Source organism: Protopterus annectens, chromosome 6.part1 (genome assembly GCF_019279795.1).
Source record: "Protopterus annectens isolate FY-2018-M chromosome 6.part1, PAN1.0, whole genome shotgun sequence".
Classification (NCBI taxonomy): Eukaryota; Metazoa; Chordata; order Ceratodontiformes; family Protopteridae; genus Protopterus; species Protopterus annectens.
In genome coordinates, this window is record NC_056738.1 from 350,259,485 (window position 1) to 350,281,236 (window position 21,752).

General features: G+C 42.9%; 1 protein-coding gene across 1 annotated transcript in view; it reads left to right on the forward strand.

Annotated features, from left to right (window-relative positions):
- The window catches only part of EHD1 (EH domain containing 1), a 586,485-nt gene that overhangs the window by 328,181 nt on the left and 236,552 nt on the right, over window positions 1–21,752 (forward strand). The window contains exon 3 of the mRNA XM_044075765.1: window positions 6,786–7,198. Within this exon, the coding sequence (XP_043931700.1) occupies window positions 6,786–7,198 (413 nt within the window). The remainder of the gene's footprint in view (window positions 1–6,785; window positions 7,199–21,752) is intronic.

The window sequence follows — 21,752 nt, forward strand, 5'->3', positions numbered from 1 at the left end:
TTCTGTAAAAGTGCATGCTGCAGCTATTTCTGCTCACTATGATTGTGACCCTCCTTTGTTTTTGCATCCATTGGTTAAACAGTTTCTTAGAGGGGCAAAGAATATAAGACCCCCACGAAGAGCTCCTACTCCTGCCTGGGATCTTATTTTTGTTTTGGAAAAGCTGACTCTGCCTCCTTTTGAACCTGCAGCTACAGTTGAATTGAAGTTGTTGTCTTGGAAGACTGCTTTTTTGTTGGCTGTTACTTCTGCTAGAAGGGTATCTGAATTACAGGCCCTCATGGCAGTGGAACCTTTTCTGATTTTTCACAATGACAGAGTTTCCTTGCGTACTAATCCTACTTTTATGCCTAAAGTGATTTCTAATGTGGCATTGAACCAATCTATACATTTGCCTACTTTTTATGCTAACCCCCAAAATAAAGGGAAAAAGTTTTGCATTCTTTGGATGTACATAGGCAGTTAAGGTATTATTTGAGCAGAACCAAAGAGTTCAGAAGATCTCAACAATTATTTGTTTCTTTTGCTTTGACTTCACAAGGGAAAGCTGTCTCGAAACAAACTATTTCCAAGTGGATTGGCCATTGTATTGCTTTTGTTACTCTCATCATGGAAAGGATGTTCCAGTTGGGATCAGGCCTCATTCTACTAGGGCTACGGCCACCTCTACTGCTTTTTTGAGAGGGTAGCTACTAAAGACATTCTAGAGGCAGCTACTTGAGTTCTGTACATACCTTTACAAAGCATTATCATTTACCTCTTTATTCTAGGTCTAGGGCTGGGTTTGCCACTGCAATCTTACAGGGCATGTTAGCAGCTCCTAATGCTATTTAGTTGGCCAGCCTCCCTTTTTTCCATTGCTCTGGGATTCTACCCATATGTAAGGACTGCAGCAATGGGAGACGAAGAACATAGTACAGTTTTGTACCTACCATAAATGTAGATGTTCGAGGATCTCCATTGCTGCAGTCCAATTTTCCCTCCCTCCTTCCCCCTTTTTAGGTTTGGTTTTGGGTGGTGTTTTTTGCATTCTGGCGTCTGAGGCAAGAAAGACTGAGTATATGGCGTCGGTCATGCGCATTTGTACTGGCACGTACTGACGTCCGTCTCGAGCGCTGATGACCGACGCCGGTTCTAGCCCTTTGGTATTCGGGCTGATTGTGGACAGCGGAATACCCATATGTAAGGACTGCAGCAATGGAGATCCTCTAACATCTACATTTATGGTAGGTACAAAACTGTACTTTACCCTTCCTCCAGCCCCCCTGACTTCTATTGAGTATACCTCTTTTCTTATTTACTATGCTTAAAACTTTTTGATCTATTTGCTTTTTTGTTGGAGGTGTAACCTTGTATATAATTGCTCCCCATTATGGGAGCACCTGACATCTGGGGCAAGAAAAACTGATGTAATGGCATTGGCTGCATGCTTTATACCCCTGACTACTTGACATCATGGAAGATGGGACAGCAACCGACACAGGACCCAAGACTTTGATAATCAGGCTGACTGAGGGTTACTGCAAGCAGATAACACAAATGTGATGACTGCAACAGTAAATACACTCTAACATCTATATTTATGGCGAGTGCACACAACTGTACTTTATTCTGCCTTGAAGATGTGCCACTTAGGCCAGTCCAGGAGTGCAGACGTATTCAGATAAAATCTGTGTAGGAGGTAGGGACATTTCTCTTCAGCATTTGTCATTAGAGGGGATAGAAAAATATGCACGTAGTCAGATTATCTGACTAGCTATAAGTGGTGGTGCTACCAGATCACTTGAGTTTGAGGTCTGATGGCTTCAGTGTAAAGAGTATATTTAATAAACCTTTAAGAGGAACAGTGCCATTTTGATATCTAGACTAGCAGTATGTTTGTAGAACTAAGATGTCAGGTGCAAGGCTTCTTCATTAACCGAGACATTAGTTGCCAAGTGCCAGGGCTCTTTAATAGCCTGTGCATATATCTATACATTCAGAATGTCAGTCTTGTAGTTGGCCTAGATCAGTGATGGCGAACCTATGACACAGGAGATAAAGGTGACACGCCACAACGTTTTGGGTGTGACACCATCATTCAACACCCAGGTTACGAAGGAAACTGAACAAAAATACAAGAAATGTGACCCTGCACATATCCATTAAAACTGTGCAACAAAAATCATTAATTGATAATCAAATCAAATGCAGTGTATTCCATATTTTGTTCAGTTTAATTCAAAATTACTATTAAAAGTAGGGTAACTTTTTGGTGCACTATTTTAAGCCCAATTTATCACTGTGCATATTGTTTTCTCTGTTGTAAGTCACTGATTTTTCTTTTACTTTTATAATACATAGCAGCACACATGATTGGGACAGCATTTTTTAAAAAAATAAATGAATATGTAAAGAATTTTCTCTTTTGTTCACTGTTTTGGTGGGGGTGACACGCCAGCAGAGTCAAGATAGGCATTTTCCAACTACTTGACACACCAAGCCCAAAATGTTCATCATCACCGTCCCAGATTAAAAATCTGTCCACTTCTTGTATCAGAATGTGGGAGGGTGGTGTTCAGAAAAAATTGCTAGGGCAGAAGCTTCCAAGGTTGGACCACAGTTCTTATCAGGACAGAGCTGTGAAATGCAGATCAGTGGAACTGGCAGCCCTTGTAACTGCCATCTGAATGGAATCCCCAGATTAGCCAAATGGTTCTTTGTACTAATTATTTTGGAGTAGATGAGAGTAGAGGGTTCTCTGTGTGGTCCCTCAACTGAGCATGTGCTAGCTGTTGTATTTCAAATGACCCCAACCTTGAAAGTGCATCTCAGTGGGCCCTGGTGTCTTTGCCTCCTGTAGCTACTGATACCTGAAATACTACAAACGTGCTAATACTTGTGTTTTGGGTATGGACACAGACGAAATGCTGCTGCTGCTCCTTAAGCCCAGCGTGAGGGGGAATAAATGCAGATATTCATCAGAAGTCACTGCTGTAGTTGCTTTAGCTATATAGATTATATCCTGCCAAGGATATAACAGCCAGCCATTCTTCCAAAGTCTGTTTCCCCCATGCAAACACCCAGGCTGCTGTGGCTCGAGCTTGAAAGAGAAAACAGCAGCCTGTACATCAAAACCCTTGCTGCCTTGGAGAGAATTGATCTGTATAAGGATTATTCTTAAGACAAATGCATTAACATGATTCAATAAACACTTTTCAAGCTTTTTTGCAAGGAGTGCAAGCTCCCCTGCAGCCCCCCATATGGCGATGAAATAAACACTTTTCAAGCTTTTTTGCAAGGAGTGCAAGCTCCCCTGCAGCCCCCCATATGGCGATGAAACCACCACACCCCACTAACTTGTATATACCAACTCCACTGTCGCACAACAGTGAAGAAAATGGAACAAACCCCGTTCACTAAAAGTGGCTTTCAGTAATTTCCTTGCTCACACTGGCTCCTTGTTAAAGAACAACCCTTCAACTAACTTTCATGCTCTTCCCTAGAAAATGCTGCTCCTGGTCTTCATAGGATTGATGATCTGCTCCGTTTTCCAGTTTCTTGGCAGATAAGTCCCCATTGGGGAGTTCCTCCCCCACTTGTTTTTTGCATAACATTTTTAGTGCGTTTCTGTAATGCTACATTTGTGTGATCTAGCAGTCTATATTTACAGGTATTTATTTTTTTTAGCAAGAATATACTATTGGTGCATTTACATTTGTTTTATTGGCGTTAGTGTATATTTTGGCAAATGTGTGTGCACTGCTTGTGAACACTAGTGATCACTTGCTTTCCGACCAACTCCAGCTGTTTTTACTGGGGAACAGACTTTTCTATGCAGAAGCATGGATTCACTTACCTGTCCTTTGGTTATTTCTCCAGCTGGACCTAAGAAAAAGAAACTGGTGGGGAGCCTTTACAGCAGCTGGTGGGGGGAGGTTGTTATGGCCACAAGTAGATGATGATTGCTGCAGTAGCGTAAGCTCTATGGGTTATACCCTGCATAGGATATAACAGACTTGACAGCTTCTAGAGTTGCAGGACACTTTCCACATGCCAAGTATTTAGTCATCTCAAATTGTGCTGACTAAATGGTTGGACACCAAGCACTTCAGAGCTTTCTTGACTCAGTGAAGAGAACTCTGCTTCAGTTTGGGCTTTCGAGGATTGGTGGCTAACACCTTTTCCTTCCTGAGCAGATAAGTTCCCTTCAGGGGAAAAAAATCTTTCTACATTACCTTTAAAGTTTAAACTAACTTTTTCTGTGAAACTACTACTAAGACAGAAAAAAAATAGTTATCCCACTTCACAAGGGTGGACCATCAACTGCCCCCTGGAAACTACAGACTTTTGCCTTACTAGGCTAATATGCAAAGCTATGGATGAATTATTACTATGATCAACAAAGATATGGGCAACCTTCAGACTGGGACCCAGCCCACTTTGGCTTTGTCAAGGGAAGGTCATGCATACTAGACCAGGTGGACTTCTTTGACAAGGTCATCAAGGCAACGGGGGAGGGGAAAACTGTGCATATCACCTACCTGGACCTGGCTAAGGCATTTGAAACAGTACTGCACTCTGATATAGTTGACGGACTCACCAAACTTGGCCTAAATCCCTACGTAACTTACTGGATTTCCAGCTGCTTACAGATGGGACCCAAGACGTCAGGACTGGTGAGTACCTCCACTAAGAGACCTGTAAACAACAGGATACCTCAGGGCACCATGTTGGGATTGCTACTATTTCACATCTACTACTTTGGAGATAAAGGCCAATGACGAGGGCCTTTGGCTGACCAAGTTCACAGATGATTGCAAATGGAGAATTATAAATTCCCCCGTTGACACACGCACCTTAAAACGAGGGACTGACTGAGACAAGTGACTGGTGCCAGAAATGCATTGTAGTGCTTTTTGGGAAAACTGACACCCAGGCTAATTACTTCAGTAAGCTCCTAAGAGTCTGGGATCTAGGAACATATGTAGATAGTAATCAGGCCTCTGACCAACATGTGGCCAAGTTAAAAAGAAAATTAAGTTAACCAACTTATAACTAAGGGCATGGCATACATGTCCAAGGAAGTCACGGTTTCTTTTTCAGCCCTTATTAGACCCTTCTTTGATTGTAATGCCCCCTTCTGCATGTACCTGACCAGACATATGGAGCAGTTGGAACACCCACAAAGGTTACTTGGAGAATCTGGGTTATAAACAAATTGTCCTGTACCAGTCCACTTAAAGCCCTATGTCTGTACTCTGTTCTGCATGTTACTGAGAAGCTATCTATTTCTGGCATACTATCCGCTTATCAAGCTCTGATGGACCTTTTGGAAATCCACAAAATGAGTAGCATCAGAACCATTCGATCCAAAGATTTAAAATTTTCTTGCGACATAAGACATACTGGCGCGACAGTTGTCTCAAAATATTTCTGTGCTAGAACATGTTCCACATCCTTGTGAAGCAGTCTATCCCTAACTTTGACCAGTTTATGGGAAAGCAGACATACCTGTAATACTTTGGACTTTACTGTCTACCTCTGTCTGACATCCCCCCCCCCCCAATAACCTCTAAAACTTCCTAACAATACACTCTCCTAGTAAACTCCAATGATACTTGGGGACAGAGTTGGGTTGGGTTGCATGGCTAGGCTTATAAAAGGCCCTGGTGGTCATTGGCGTACTATATACCTGTAAATGTATTTTCAGCTTGACCATGGAACAAACTAGTTGGGCCTTCTTCCAGCCACAAAAAGACAGCTAAATAGCCTTTGCCATCACAGTAGATTTGGTAATTTGCCACAGGTACAGGTGGGTGATTCTGCTGTAGCCAAAGCTGTTTCCTCAGGCCACCAATTTTTTTTTCTTTGGATCCCTCTGGTGTTGTCCATACAGCCACCATGTAGCGAGGCTTAGCCAATGTTCTCTCTGGCAATTGAGGGTATCCTAAGTGGGCAGGGGAGAGAAGTCTTGTTGGTCATAAGAGGAAGAGTGGTTAATATGCCCCTTTTTGATCAGAATGTGGTGCCCCTACTTGGGAAGCTTTTGCTGGTAGTACTGGGTCTATTTACTCTCTCCTATGAAAGAGAGAGAACTAAATGTTAAGTTTCTCCTGTGTTGGTTTCTCTGGGCAAGAGTAATTTATTGGGATTGGCTAAGGGTCTTGTGCAGGCCCTTTTTGTAAGATAGTTTCTGGTGAAAAATAAAGGGATTCTCTTGCTGAAGATTTTGTTTGCAGCCTGTATGATACCACCTTTGGTGGTGGTTGTGCTGAGTGGGTGTCAGTAGTGAACTACGGTGTACTAGTACATTCATTGCAGTACTTGCAACACATTCAGAGAGTATCATGTCCCACAACATGGTTTCATATATTGTGGTTAAGTGTACTACTCCTCCAGGGAGAGGTGGTGTTACAGTAGCTTACCTACAGTACTTCATTCTTATGCTGGACAAGTTTGCACTGCCTGTTGACACTGATTCTTTGTGACAGCTTAGCTCACAGATTGTTTACATTTGCAAACCTCAGCACATCATAACATACCTTGTACATTTCTGTGTGAATTTTTGTTGAGGCAGTGCCCAGTTTTGTCCAGGAGAGGAACTTCATCCCATATAGTGGTAATCTACTTGCTGATTGCCAGTCTTAGAGCCTGGCCTTCATTCTCCTTTTCTATCGATGGAGGTGATTGATGGACCTGAGTGCTAGGTGGTGTCTGTTTTTTTTTTTTTTTCATGGAAGTTGCTTCAAGTGTAAAATGAAGTGCACTGTTTTTGAAACGTTGTTTCTCTGACTTTATTTTAGGGTATGACTTTGCTGCTGTATTGGAGTGGTTTGCTGAAAGAGTTGATCGCATCATTTTGCTTTTTGATGCTCACAAGCTGGACATTTCTGATGAATTTTCTGATGTAATCAAAGCTCTGAAGAACCATGAAGACAAAATTCGAGTCGTCCTGAACAAGGCTGACCAGATCGAGACCCAGCAGTTGATGCGAGTCTATGGTGCACTTATGTGGTCTTTAGGGAAAATTATCAACACTCCTGAAGTGGTGCGGGTCTATATTGGCTCCTTCTGGTCTCAGCCTCTCTTAATTGCAGAAAATAGGAAACTGTTTGAAGCAGAAGAAACTGATTTGTTTAAAGATATCCAGAGTTTACCAAGAAATGCTGCACTTAGAAAGCTCAATGATTTAATCAAAAGAGCAAGGCTGGCTAAGGTACGTAATGCTAAGAATTTTTAAAGTAGCATGCTTCTAAAAACATTGCAAGCATGATTGGGGCCAAGACTTGGAAACAATGCAGCTTTCTATATGAAAGCGAGATGATGTCCTAGTTCATCCTAACTGCATTTTAATGTTTGTTTGCAATTCTAAAGAACTGTGTGGTACATACTGTTTTAACAATGCAAGAGTCCCATTCTTGTTCAGTACCATTTAAGCATGCAGTTGTCTAACTTCTGTTTTCTCAAGATTAATGTGTATATACTCGTTTTACTTTTGCTGACTCACATTAAGAAAGTTTAATTGCACCAAAAGTGCAGAGTCATGATGCTGCATATTTGAAGCCAAAATGCAATGGTGTGTATAAATGACAGTAAATTAAGTAGTGCATTCAAAGAATTGGTGTACAATAGTAAAAGCCAATGAAAAACATGGCATGTAAATTTACAAACTTTTGTCGGAGGACCAAGCTCATGACTTGTTACAGTAAAATAGCCAGATTCGCTACTAATGCCAAATACTCTGCCCATCATTGCGCTGCTCTACAGTTCAACTTCCACTACCTCACCTACGTGCAGCTTAACTGTAGCGCACAAAATGATCTTTGAACCTTCAGATTGTTCTGCCCTCAGCTCAATATTTGCTTGCTACCTCCCAAGGAGGCCCCTCAGATCTGAGAACCTGCAGCTCTTGCAAGTAAACAAGCCAAACCTTCCAGCTGGCCAGCTCCTTTACTACTTTGTCGTAGCCAAAAATTGGAATGCCCTACCTTTTTCAGTTAAAACAACAAAAAACCCTGCCATTTTCAAAACTGCATTATGTGAATACGTTTTCTACCTGGAATTGTATATGCGCCCAGCCTCCTCCTTTTAAAATATTTAGTATCACTGATGCCTTCCTATCTACAATTTTATAATGGTCACCATAACGCCTCACTTCTCTAAAACCTAGAAAATATGAATGTAATCTTACCTCTTTACTTGTGTGACTATATGCAGATGTTTCTGGCTACTGAGTGCCAAATCTACTGTTGTATTTACTTATGAATTGTATGTTTTTCTACTCTGTATTACTGCTGAATGCATTGTTATATGATATTCACCAATGTAAGTTAATTGCAGAGCTTTTCTCCCTGGGCCTCCACTGAAAATGGACACTGAATGGCCCAGTGGACTTTCCTGATAAAATGCAAATAAAGTAATGCAGTGTAAAGTAAGCAGGAAATCCAGGAAAAGTGCATCAAAGCAGTTCAGTTAAACTGGCACAAAAACAGTACAGTTGAACAGGTACATGTTCAGAATTTACAAAGCTGAAATACTTGACAACTTTGTAGAAAGCCTAAATATTTTCTGAGGAATGTGAGTGGGGGGTAGCATAGTGATGCCGCTTTTAACTTCTCTGCCTCACATGCCTTGGTTCTTCAGTTTGATTCATGGTTAGTCTGTGTCCTTCCCCCATGTACTTTGGTTTCCTGATAAAGCCCAGAGACATGCCAGTAGATTGGTAGGTTCTAAATTAACTCATTTGTGTGTGTTGTACAAGACAGTTTCTTTATCTTGTGTCCTTTCTGTATCAGAATGGGGTCCATCTACCTGCGACAGTGGATGAATTGCTTTAATAAGACAGCCATTTTTTTGCATACATAGAGAAGTGTTTTAACTATAAATTGTAATGAAAAAGTTCCTACTATGTAGTTAGAAGCAAGTAGAAGTTAACCACCACAGTGTGCTACTTTGCTAGGATATCCCTAGACTGTGCTGCGTGTTAACTAGCACAATTTTATGGTGTAACTGTGCTAACAGATACAATTTGCATTATTTAAAAATATTTTGCTTCCTTTTTACATTGTTCATAGGTTTATTGCTAAGCACTAGGATATCTGCATTTTAAGCTTGTGTGAATCAAACTTTGTACCTTGTGTGTCTGAGGCATATAGCTTAATCAGTATGCCACCTGTCAACATGTTTTCAGTGACATAATTTACCTTTTTCATGTTGAAAGTTGAAGCAGCTATTCAACCCCTGACTAGAGATGATTTGCTGCTGAGACTGCTGAAGAAACTTTTAGAATAGCAGAACGCAACATAGGCAGGAGTTGAGAACAATTAACATTTGCACTAGTTTTGCACTCCTAGTGGGCTCCATGCTTTTCTGTCTCATCATATACTTTTGGGCTGCCAACATCAAGCCCCAAAACAACATAGTCCAGTGTATGTTGTATATGCTACGTGCGATCTTTGCCACAAAGCTGTGAAAAATAGGAAGCAGCACATCAGTAACTTCAGTGCTGTAACGAGAGTAAAACTTCAGTGTTGTAACGGAAGTAAAATTAACAGCCTAAATGAGGCTGCAGGTCTGCTGAACGTCATCCCAGTCTATTGAAAGCCCAGAACAAGGGGCAGGTGTGTTTGCAGTATGGCATAAGGAGACTGTAATCTTGTGTAGTCTGCACTTTAAGTGCATTTAACTTTCCCTCCAATCCTGCATTACCCTTTATCTTCTGTCCCATGCTCTTGTCAGTGCTTTTGTGGATTCCCACTCCACTTCTCATTCCTGTAGTCCATTCCATGGGTCTACAGCCCTGTCCTTGAAATAGTTTCAAAGTAGTTGGTTCTTGTCTGTGTGTAGTTCCCAAAGCTGTCTGTAGCTTACGTCCAGTAGTGATAGGAACACTCAAGAAAATTTAGGATACCAACTTCAGTACTTTGCACAGAGTCTGATAAGTTGAGGAAAGGTGAATTTAACTTGGGCAATAATGTGGTTTTATTGCAATATTCTGTTGCAAGGGGTAACCATCTGTATAATCAGTTCTGGATGCTGAACCCTACGAAGAGACTAAAGTCTGCTGGGGTTTGCTTGTATGTTGGAAAATTGTTCACAACTCTGACTTGGCAGTCTTAGTAGTGCAATACTGTAGCACAGTAATCTTGATCCAAAAGGTTGTGATTCTGCACTCCACACCAGGTAGCTTGATTACTTTTCCAATACTGACACTGCAGTGCACTATAAGGGGGTACTGCACTCCTCAGTAGGCCGCCCTTTGGATGATATTTAAACTGAGGCCCCATCTACCCTAGCTGGTAGTGGTTTAAGTAGCTATAAAAAAAATCCCATGCCTCTTATTGAAAAGAATAGGGGAAGTTCCCCATTGCCCTGGCCAGATTCCCTATAGTCAGTACCAATACCACCTAGTTGGGCTAACCTGTTCAGTAAATTGTTTAAATGTTTCAGGCAAACAGTTTGCGATAAGAATGTTGTACTATTCTGGTCTGACAGCACAGTATGTGACCAAGACATGTAATTTAGTAAAATTAATTTAAAACTGGAAGTCAGTTGAAACTTGCAAGATATATTTTGCATTTTGCAGGGGTCCTTGGATGAGGGATGAAGAAGAAAATTGCATTAGTGTCTTCAAAATTGTTCAAGTTGCCTTACTTAAGTCATAGGAAATCCTGCTCATGTCGTGAAAATCCCTGTTACACACTTAGTAGTGGTTTAGTAGTCTGGTGTTCATGTGAAGAATGTTCTGAGACGTTTGAGCACCAAAATGGACCATAACAAAGGAACCATTTAAATCAGAAGTCAGTGGTTAAACCTTTAAGGTAAAGCAGTGGCCTCCAAAAACAGTGAGTAAATAAGATTAAGATGTTTGGTCAAAAGCTTTTCTAGCAGTTGAGCCAAATGGTAATGGTATTTTTGTACTATGTTCTTAATCCATAATACTCCTAATCTAACACAGTCTCTGTTGGATAAAAGCTTGCTTGGTTTATATGCGTAAGGGAACAAATTGGTGGCTTGGAGATAGTATTTATAAACTTCTGTTGGGCACAGTTAATGGGTTTTATATTCAACGAAGTCATGAGAATGAAATTGAACATGTTTACATGCATTGTGCTAGATCTTGAGTAAGGATCGTTAAGAACTTCAATGTCCGTCAGGACCTGGGGATTTGCCACACTTAAAAATGCACAGGTCTTCTATTTTCTAAAGACTGAAGGAGCAATGCAGACTTTACTCTGTGTAGGGGTGTTTGTGTGCGTGATTTGGGGGGGGGGGTGGCACTGAGGAAGTAAAATATTTAGAAACTCTTAAGAACACACTTCAGCTGTTCTGCAGATGAACAAAGTAGTTTGATAGCGAAGTAACAGATTTGGTTTCTGGGTTTGCTGAAGTGGGAATACAGCCTTTGTGACTTCAGAATTTGGCTAAGTGAACTGTCGGCTGTTGCCATTGGAGATGCTGCATAGGTGTTGCATCTTGACCCTTTCAGTTGCCATCCTGCCTTAAGCCCAACAAGACCTGAGCCTGGAGTTCTAGTTCTTAGTGTAATTTTACAAGACTTTTCAGATTAGCATCCATATAGTTTGTCATGTTTGCACATGTAGATTTTTGAATTGCCCCCCCCCCCCCCCCCCCCAGGATCTTGCGTCAGAAAAGGAAATTCGTTTATGAATATCTGTTTTTGCCTTATTTAACAAAACTGTTGTCTTTTGAAGCACCCTGTACCAAAGTTAAGTGTAGCTTAAAAGAAAAGCTTGCCCTCTGCAGTTGTTCGTGCCTATAATTTGAAAGGTGTCCCTTTCAAGCAGGATAGGTTGAAGCAAGCATTTTTTGTTTGCTTAAATCCCACTGAAAGCATAACTGGGCTGCACAGCTCTTACTTTCCAGGAAACTAGTTTAAGGATCCCAAGGCATCTAATGCAACTAAGCATATAGTAAGTATAAGTTGGCTTGGTGGACCATACACATTGCTACTGTTATGTTCCTCACTCTTGCAAATGTCCTTTTATTTAAAATTTACTTGAGGACCAAATAGAGGTTGTGAAGAAAGCATAGACAGGAGTAATGAGATGTTCCATTATTAAAATACTTGGATATGTGAGGGGGGAATGTTTCTCTGGTATGTGAACAGAATTAGATGTTCGTGTTTCACTGTTGCAGTCCTAACATATGGGTTATCCAGCTCCCGGTAGCAGTCAGTCGGCCCAAATACCAGAGTCCTCTGTATATGACGTCGGCTGCCGCCGGTTATAAAACTGATGTCAGAACGTCAGATATAAAGGGAGGCAGGAGACGCCATTTCCTCAGTCTTTCTTGGCGCGGAGCCCGAAGCAGATGCAATTCGCACTAGTGCCGGTCGGCTGTTTACCTTTTTGCTTTCCGACTACCAAGCTGAAGATGCCTTCAGATAACTACCCCATTGGGGATCCTCTTTTTCTTGCTTTAACGAATGTCAGATAAAGTTAATAACTGTCTTGCCTGTGGAAAACAGATTCCGCACCGTGATTTTCATTCCTGTTGTATAACTTGTTTGGGCCTTGAGCACGACGTCCGTAACTGAGAACTCCTTTAACTCGTGCACCATACGCAGTAGAGCTAAGAATTTGTATAAGCATTTAGGATTATGGCCTAAGTTTGTTGGTATGGCATCTTCTGGTCTTCTGGTCTCCTGACTTTGGATATACCTAGGAAACACAAAGACAAGGACCGCGACAGGCCTAGGGTTAAATCTGCTGACGATGCACTGGTGAAATCTGTCAGCACAGCGGTAGTCAGTGAGGCGCTTTCGCAGCCCCTGAGGTGTGCAGATTTTCAGCAGCAGGCCTCTGCCGAGACCTTTACAGAGTCCTCCATATGCCGCAGGCTGCTATTTCATCTTCAGACCCTCCGCCTGTCGCTGCCTCAGATTGGTCCAGAGTTGCTATGCAGGCATTGGCTTCTGACTCATCTTCTTTTTGACAAGAGACCAGAACTAGACCGACTACCTTAGTTCAGACTTCTGCAGTTGCTAGGCCTCCCGAGTCCCTCCGGATTACTAACAAACCTTCCAGCCACAAATCTACTCACAAGAAAGCGTCAGACTCCCCTTCTGTGCCTCAGTCCCAGTTGGTAAAGATGGCTGGGGATCTTCCTTCCCTGATTTAAGGGGCTCTCATCCCCCCCTTTCCAAGAGGGCTAGGGAATTGTCTCCTTATGTTTTTGTGTCTCAGATTCTGAGGTTTCCAGTATTTCTGCTGGTGACGAAGGAAATTCTCAACTTTTTTTCTGGCTTTGAGGATTCTGATGCTGAGGACTCTATCCCGTCTGCCTCCCCTCCAGAAGATTTTTCCTTTGTGGATACTTTGAATACTCTCAGGGAGCACTTTAAATGGGAATGTCAGGATTTTCCTCGGTCTAAGAAAAGAATCCGGGAATTTTTGGATTCGCCACAGCATAGGCCTCTGGCTATACCTCTAGTTTTGGAAGTTGTGGATGATGTTTTTGTGGAAAATTCTTTAACTCCTAATTCTGTTCCTCCTGCCCCCAGAAAACCTGATAGGTATTGTAGGGGATGTCCTTCATGGATGCATCTGCAGTCATAACAAGTGGAGTTGTCGCAGCCCTGCAGTCGGCCGGATTCCAAAGCAGTTCAAAGTCCGGTTCGGTTCGGCTGATGTCGCCGTGTCATCTGTTGGTTCGGTCATGGTGCATCAGCGCCGCGCATCAAAGCATCTAGTCTTTTCTTGCTTTCGCCGCTCAAGTAGCCGTTCGGCAGAAGCGGCTCGGTCGGATCCGGTCGGATACTCAGACTTAATACCTTACTTCTACGGCGAAGACTTGCTAAGTACCCTTTTCTGCCTCAGCCGATGTCAGAAAAGTAATTGTTTAACCTGTTTAACAAACACATAACCTGTAAATTTTACTGTTCGTTCTTGTTTAGGCCTAGCCCACTCCGTAGCAGCCTCGCAGCCGGCCAGCCCTCCCCTCAACCGATTTACCCTGTTAGGCCGGTCGGAGTTTGTAGAACAGTTTCGTTGTTCTGATTTGCATTAACAGTTTTTATCTCCGACTACCGACGCGTGGAAGATGCGCAGGAGATATTGGCGGTCCGCGGTTTCGCCGAAACCACGGTAAGGCTGCATGATCGTGAACTCGGTTTCGCCGAACCAGAAAACTGCTCAGTACAGCTGAATCCTAAACTGCTGACTGAGGCCTCCCCTGAACCTACTCTTACATCGACCTCCCGAAATTTTACCACTACATCGACCTCAGAAATTTTCACCATTTTTTGGATTGATCTACCCCAGCACATCCCTTGGCTAGGCCTCAGCCAGCATGTCCATCCATGTAGGCCTCAGCTGCCATCCAGCTAAGATAGCCATTAACTAAATCTGATGCTGAAGAATCCATTCCAGCCTTCCCCACCAGAAGAATTCTCCTTTGGGGAAACCTTGCATGCCATGAACAGTTCCAATGGCAGCAACAGGATTTTTTCAGACTCAGAAAAAAGACTAGGGACTTTGCACCTCCCACAGCACAGGCCCGCAGCTACTCCTCTCTCTCTTCTCTGTGGTGGTGGATGACAATGATGTTTGTGTTTTCCAGCTCCCCTCCAAACCCCCCCCCCCCCCCCCCTGCCAGATACTACAGTTTTACAGGGTGCATTTGCCACATCACCTCCCACCCCACTTGCAGACCCAGAAACTATATCCTAGAGACCCCAGGCCTTCTGAGCGCTACCAACCCTACCTAGAAAACTATTCCTTCTGAAAGGAAGCAAAGGTCTAGACAGATGGGGTAAAAAGGTCTACACTTCAGCTACTCTCTACCAAGAGTTTAAACTGTCAGTTTCACATGATACAAATACAAAGGTTTATGTGATCAGTTAACTTAGTTCCAGAAAGGAAAAGTTGGAGACCAATTCTTCTCCTGTCCACACCTTATACAACATACATTGTTGTCCCAAATTCTGGCGACAGGACAACCCACTGCAGATGCTATCCAGCTATATATCTTAGGACATCTCTAGGTACAAAACTGTACTTTCCTGATTCTCACCAATTCATTTTTAAAAAGGCTACTATTGCTAAAAACCCTGTGCCTTCTGATAAGGAGTCTAGGGCCTTGGACAGGTGGAGTAAAAAAGTCTATACCTCTGCAACTCTTGCCATTAGATCTGTGAATTGCTTCACATGCTTAAGTATCAACAACATACTTTGGAGGCTATTAAGGCTAAACTTGGGGATATTCCTTCCATGTCTGAGAACAAAGATTTACAAGACTTGCTGAATTCTGCCACTTTAGTTAATAAGCATTCACTTCATTGTGGTTTTGACACTTTGGAGGCTTCCTGCCGTTATAAGAAGGCATGCTTGGCTCAGGGAGCAGCGTCTTTCTGATCCTGTTAAATCTAAATTGCTGGATGCTGTTTGCACAAAGATAAACTTTTTGGTAATAAGGCTGAGGAGGTACTGAAGAAGTTAGCGGACAAGACTAAATTTATGCAAGCTTTAAAAGATTTCCTTCAGGTTCAGGCTCTTCTGTTCAGTAGGCATTATCCTTCCAAAAATTGGTCTTTCCCTGATCCTGGCAAGCAGGGTCGCTCTAGGACTAAGGGGTTTCAGATCTTCCAGAGGACAAGCTTCAAAGGGCTAAACAATGGCATTCTTCTGCTAAATCGGGGAGTTCTAAGCCAGTTTCCCAAAGCAAGTATTTGCAATGACTCCGGCCTTCTTGTGCCTACCTCTGTGGGATGCTGGGTTTCCTTTGGGGGGAAGGATAGCCAGATTTGCAGAGGTATGGTCTACCATCACAGATGACAAATGGGTGCTCAGTATAGTAAACCAAGGTTACAAGTTTTATTTTCACACCTTCCCTGTTCTGCAGGGGTACCCAGACATACCCAGAGCTCTCAGGGCAGAGGTAGAAATTCAAATTTCTTTTCTTTTGACTATGGGGGCTATAGAGAGAGTTCCTGCAAATCAGGCAGGCCTAGGATGTTCTTTGTGTTTCACTGTTGCAGTCATCATATTTGGGTTATCTGCTTGCAGTAGCCCTCAGTCGGCCTGATAATCAAAGTCTTGCGTCCTGCGTCGGTTGCTGTCTCATCTTTCATGACGTCAGGTAGTCAGGGGTATAAAGCATGCAGCCAATGCTATTACATCAGTCTTTCTTGCCCTGTGGTGCCAGAAGCACTTTGCAAGTGCCTGTCGGCCGACTCCTGAAATTTTCGTTTTCGAGTTTCAAGACCGAAGTCTTCAACTAAAGCTAAGTACCCTGTTGGGGAAACTTTTTCTTGCTCTAAACCGATGTCAGTAAAAGTCAATAATTGAATTTCTTGTGGAAAGCAAATTCCTCAAAGATTTTAATTCGTACTGTATTCCTTGCCTAGGCCCTGACCATGACGTTACCTCACTGTCGGTTTTGTGCCTTATTTAAACCACAAACTATTAGTCATTGGTATATTTTCGCTTCTAAATATTTTGGTACTCTGTTCAATTATCCAGATGTGTCTTCAGTAAGCCACCCAACTACCGACATTCCGAAAAAACGCACAGATAAAGACTGGCAAGGCTGCCTAGGTCCAAAGCTGCTGGCGATGCTTCTCGTAAGCTAGTCGCCAGTTCGCTGGTACTCAGTGAGGCGATTTTGCAGCCCCTGATGCCTGCTACTTCAGATTGGCAGTCCTCTACGGAGACCCATTCGGAGTCCAGTATGCCACTTGATGCTTCAACTGTGGAACCTGCAGATGTCTCTACCTTGGATGGCTCTGGAGCCGCTGTGCAGGCACCGGCTTATGAGGGTGTATTCAGGCCTCTACTGACTTGCATATTAACCCGACACCATCTTCTTCTTCTAGGCCTAAAACTCAAACCATGTCTAGGAAACGACGCCCAGACCACATGGTCGCGCCTCTATGCCTAAAAAACAAATAAGAATGACTGAAGACCTTATTACTTTAATCAGGGGAAGCCAACCTTCTCCATTTAAGAGACCTAGGACTGAATTTGCTTATGATACTTCTGACCAGGATTCTGAAATTTCTGTCATCTCTGATGACCAGGATTTACCCTGATCCTACCTGTGAGGATTCTGATGCAGAGGACTTTATTCCCTCTGCTTCTCCCACAGAGGATTTTTCTTTTGGTGAAACCTTGCATACTTTTAGGGAACATTTTCACTGGGAAAGCCAGGATTACTCTGATTCTAAAAAGAGGCTTAGAGATTTCTTACTCCCGCCCCCCAGCACAGCACAGGCCTTTAGCTAACCCTCCTGTGCTGGACATTGTTGACTATGCCTTTTCGGAATCTAGTTTGGCCACTGACTCTCTACCTCCTGCTCCCAGAAAACCTGATGGATATTACAGGGTTCCTGATTCTCATAAGTTCCTTTTTAAAAATCCTACTGCGGACCCTGAGACCATTTCACAGGGACCCAAGGGCGTTAAGGCTACTACTGCCAAAATCCTACCCCCTCTGATAGAGTTTCCAGGGCCCAGGATAGATGGAGTAAGAAGGTATACACCTCTGCAACCTTCACCATCAGGGCCTTAAATTGCCAGTTTCATATGTTAAAAGTATCAGCAGTATATTATTGGATTGCTTGAACAGAAAATGATGATTCCTGATTGTGCAGAAAATAAGGATTTACAGGATTTAATGCATTCTGCTGAACAGGTTAGAAAACATACTTTGCAATGTGGCTTTGATTCACTAGAGGCATCTTGCAGGGCTGCTGTCACAGGGTCTGTACTTAAAAGGCATGCTTGGCTTAAGGAGCAATCTTTGCCGGATCATGTTAAAACTAAATTGCTGGATGCTCCCTTAAATCAGTACTGCCTGTTTGGCAACAAAGCAGAAGTTCTTAAAAAGATGGAGGAAAAAGCTAAATCTATGCGAACTGTTAGATTTCTTACAAGTGCAGCCTCCTAGATTTAGTAGGCATTGTCCCTCAAAATATTGGTTCTTTCCTGCCTCTTCCAGGCCTTCTCAGTTCAAATCCAGAACCAGCAGAACACCCAGGCTGCAGTCCTAGGGTATGCACAGGACTAAGCACAGGGGGGCTCCCACTTCCAAATCAGGGAGTAGTAAGACAACCCCCCCCTATGGTAAGCTGTCTCAATGACTTAATTTTAAAACTTCCAAGCACTTCTCAAATGACTGCTCCTTTAGCGGGAAAGATTGCTCTGCAGGCAAAAAACTGGGAACTCATTACCCAGGACAAATGGGTTTTAAACAGTTTCCCAAGGATACAGATTCCACTTCACACGTTACCAACCCCAAACGGTTGGCCAGATCTACCCCCAAATCAGTAGGCAGAGGCTCAAAAGCAAGTAATCTCTCAAGATTAAAGGCTATTCAGACTGTACAAGAAGAGGAAAAGGGTCAAGGTTTCTACTCGAGACTTTTCCTGGTACCCAGAAAAAGCAACTCATGGCATCCTGTCCTGGACCTGTCTATCCTAAAAACCTTTTTGGTGATTCCAAAATTCAAGATGCTAACTCTTCACCAGTTGCTTCCCATGATAGGCAAAGATGCTTGGTTGGCAACACATTGGATTTAAAGGAAGCCTACCTGCACATCCCAATCAGGAAATCTTGCAAAAAATACCTACGCTTCAAAGCTGGCTGCATGCACCATCAGTTCCTGCTTTGCCCTTTGTGAATACCCTGGGCTCAGTAGATAAGCCAAAGGGCCTAGCTCCAGTCATTGCATTTTGCAGGCAAAGAAATATTCAGATATGCCCATACCTGGATGATTGTCTAATTCAGGCAGAAAGCCAGGACATACTTCCGAATCATCTGGCATTTGTACAGATAGTGTTAACTTGTCTGGGGTACACCATAAACTAAAATAAATCGCATCTTGTACCCTGTCAACAAATTGTATTCCTGGGAGCAAGCTTGAACACAACTTCCCAGATGGCTTTCATCGCCGCCAGAGAAACAAATTCATTTGACAACTTCAAACTAGTGGCCACAAAAACCCTGCTATCTACAAGGCAAATACTGCAAGCCTTGGGGTTCATGGCCTCATGCATTCTACTAATTCCATATGCAATACTGCATATGAGGAAACTACAATGGTATCTAAAAAAGCCCATGGTGTCAAAATTCTCAGGATCTAGAAGCAATGATTCATTCCTTGTCTACAGTTAGAATTCCTTTGGTGGGCAGAGGCCTGCCACCAAAACAAAGGACTGCCATTCACTCTACCCCCTGCTGCCCAAACCTTAACAACAGACGCATCATACTATGAATGGGGGGGCTCACCTGGCAGGGAAGTGCATCCAGGGCAAATGGAACCCAAGTCAAATGCACCTGCATATCAATCAGAAAGAAATGTTAGCAGTACAGAATGCTCTGACAGCCTTCAAGGACCGCATTCTTCCAGGACAATTAATGGTAAAGAAGGACAACACCACTGTTATGTGGTACATAAACAAGCAGGGGGGGTACCCATTCTTACCCCCCTCTGCAGACTCTGCAGAGGGGCCAAAAACGTAAGACCACCCAGGAGAGCCCCAACACCAGCCTGGGACCTTAATTTTGTATTGGAAACACTCACTTTCCCTCCTTTTGAGCCAGCTGCAACTGCAGAGTTAAAATTCCTTTCTTGGAAAACAGCTTTCCTTTTAGCAATCACTTCGGCAAGAAGAGTATCTGAATTACAGGCCCTTATGGCAGTGGAGCCTTTCATCATCTTCATGCGGACAGGGTGTCTCTCAGGACCAATCCCTCTTTCATGCCCAAGGTGGTATCCAGTATGGCTCTTAATCAGTCCGTTAATTTGCCAACCTTCTTTTTTAATCCACAGTACAAAGAGGAACGGATACTGCACTCCCTAGATGTGCACAGACAGCTTAGATTTTACTTGAACAGGACTAAACCTCAAAGGAAATCTGAACAACTGCTGGTGGCATTTGCTGCAGAGGGGAAGGCTATTTCAAAGCAAACCATTTCTAAATGGATATGCCATTGCATTAATTTCGGCTATAAGCACCATGGAAAACCTATCCCACAGGGGATTAGACTCCCATTCAACCAGGGCTGCACCTACCTCTACAGCCATTCTCAGAGGTGCCCCTACCAGGGACATCCTAGAAGCTGCTACCTGAAGTTCTGTACATATTTTCACCAAGCATTACCATCTGCCAATTTTGTCTAAATCCAGAGCTGGCTTTGCCACTGCAGGCTTGCAGGACCTTATAGCTGGCCCTAATGCTATCTAAATTCCTCCTCCCATCCTTAGTTTTGGAAATTTACCCAAATGTGATGACTGCAACAGTGAAACACGAAGAACATAGTACAGTTGTGTACACATGCCATAAATGTAGATGTTCAAATGTATTCACTGTTGCAGTCCTGGTTACCCTCCCTCCAGCCCCGACTTCTTTTGGCTATACCTCTACTTTCCTTTACTATGCTTAAAAGCATTTTGGTGTGTGTGTATGTGTGTAATATATATATATAAATTGCTTCCCATTAGGGGGCACCTGACATCTGGGGCAAGAAAATCTGATGTAATAGCGTCGGCTGCATGCTTTATACCACTGACTACCTGACATCATTGAAGATGAAACAGCAACCGACGCAGGACCCAAGACTTTGATAGGCCGACTGAGGGCTACTGCAAGCAGTTAATCTAAATGTGATGGCTGCAACAGTGAATACACTCTAACATCTACATTTATGGTAAGTGTACACAACTGTAGTTTGTGTACACTTACCATAAATGTAGATGTTGGAGTGTATTCACTGTTGCACTCCTGGTTTCCCACCCTCCATTCCCCCTTTTTTTTCCTAAGGCACAGACTATATATATTTTTATTTTTTGTATGACATGTTTCCAGGGTGTTTCCTTCCTGGGTTAGCCTTCTTTTGGGGGCTCCTGACAGTTAAGGCAAGGAAAAACTGAGGAAATGGCGTCTGCTGCCTCCCTTTATACCTGACGTTCTGACATCAGTTTTACAACCGGTGGCAGCCGACATCATATACCGAGGACTCTGGTATCCGGGCCAACTGAGGGCTACCGGGAGCCGGATAACCCATATGTTAGGACTGCAACAGTGAATACACACTGTCTACATTTATGGTAAGTGCACACAACTGTACTTTCTGAAAAAGGTCCGTTTTCTTTGTGAGTCTGTTGTATCAGAACAATGTTAGATATGAACCTGTTATTTGGCACACAGGCTCAAGGCTATGAACTGCTAAGCTACTTATGTGATACAGGGTTTGATTTTCTCATCCTTCATTTGCCAACTTTGTGATATTGAGCAAGTCAGTTAATCAGACAGCACTTTGGGGCAGTTAGGAAATTTGGGATAGACTCTACTATGAGTCTGATTCCGTATAGTGTCGCTTCATCAGTAAGCGTGTGGGCATGACTGATACTCTGCCCCAGAGTAAGGAATTTTAGTATAACCTGAGTAACAAGTCTGTCTTAGACAAGTGGCAAACTGAAGGTAATTTCAATTTGCTTAGCAGATCAGAGGTAGCACAAATTCTGTTTAGTACAGCATAGTGTAGCATGATATTACATAAATACATTGGAAAATTTTACAATAAAACGGGACTAATGAAAGATGCAAGAATGGGGATATAGAAGGACTAATAGGGTGGGTGGTCTGTAAGGTGCTTAGGAAATTGAGTACCTTTTTGGCTGAGGTAGCTTTGGGGTGGCTGAGGAAGTGGGGTAAGAGAATGCAAATGTTTTGTGGTAGAATATGGGAGCTATAGATGGTGATTGACTTTCTACTCAAATCAAATAGGTTTGTATGGGACGTGGAG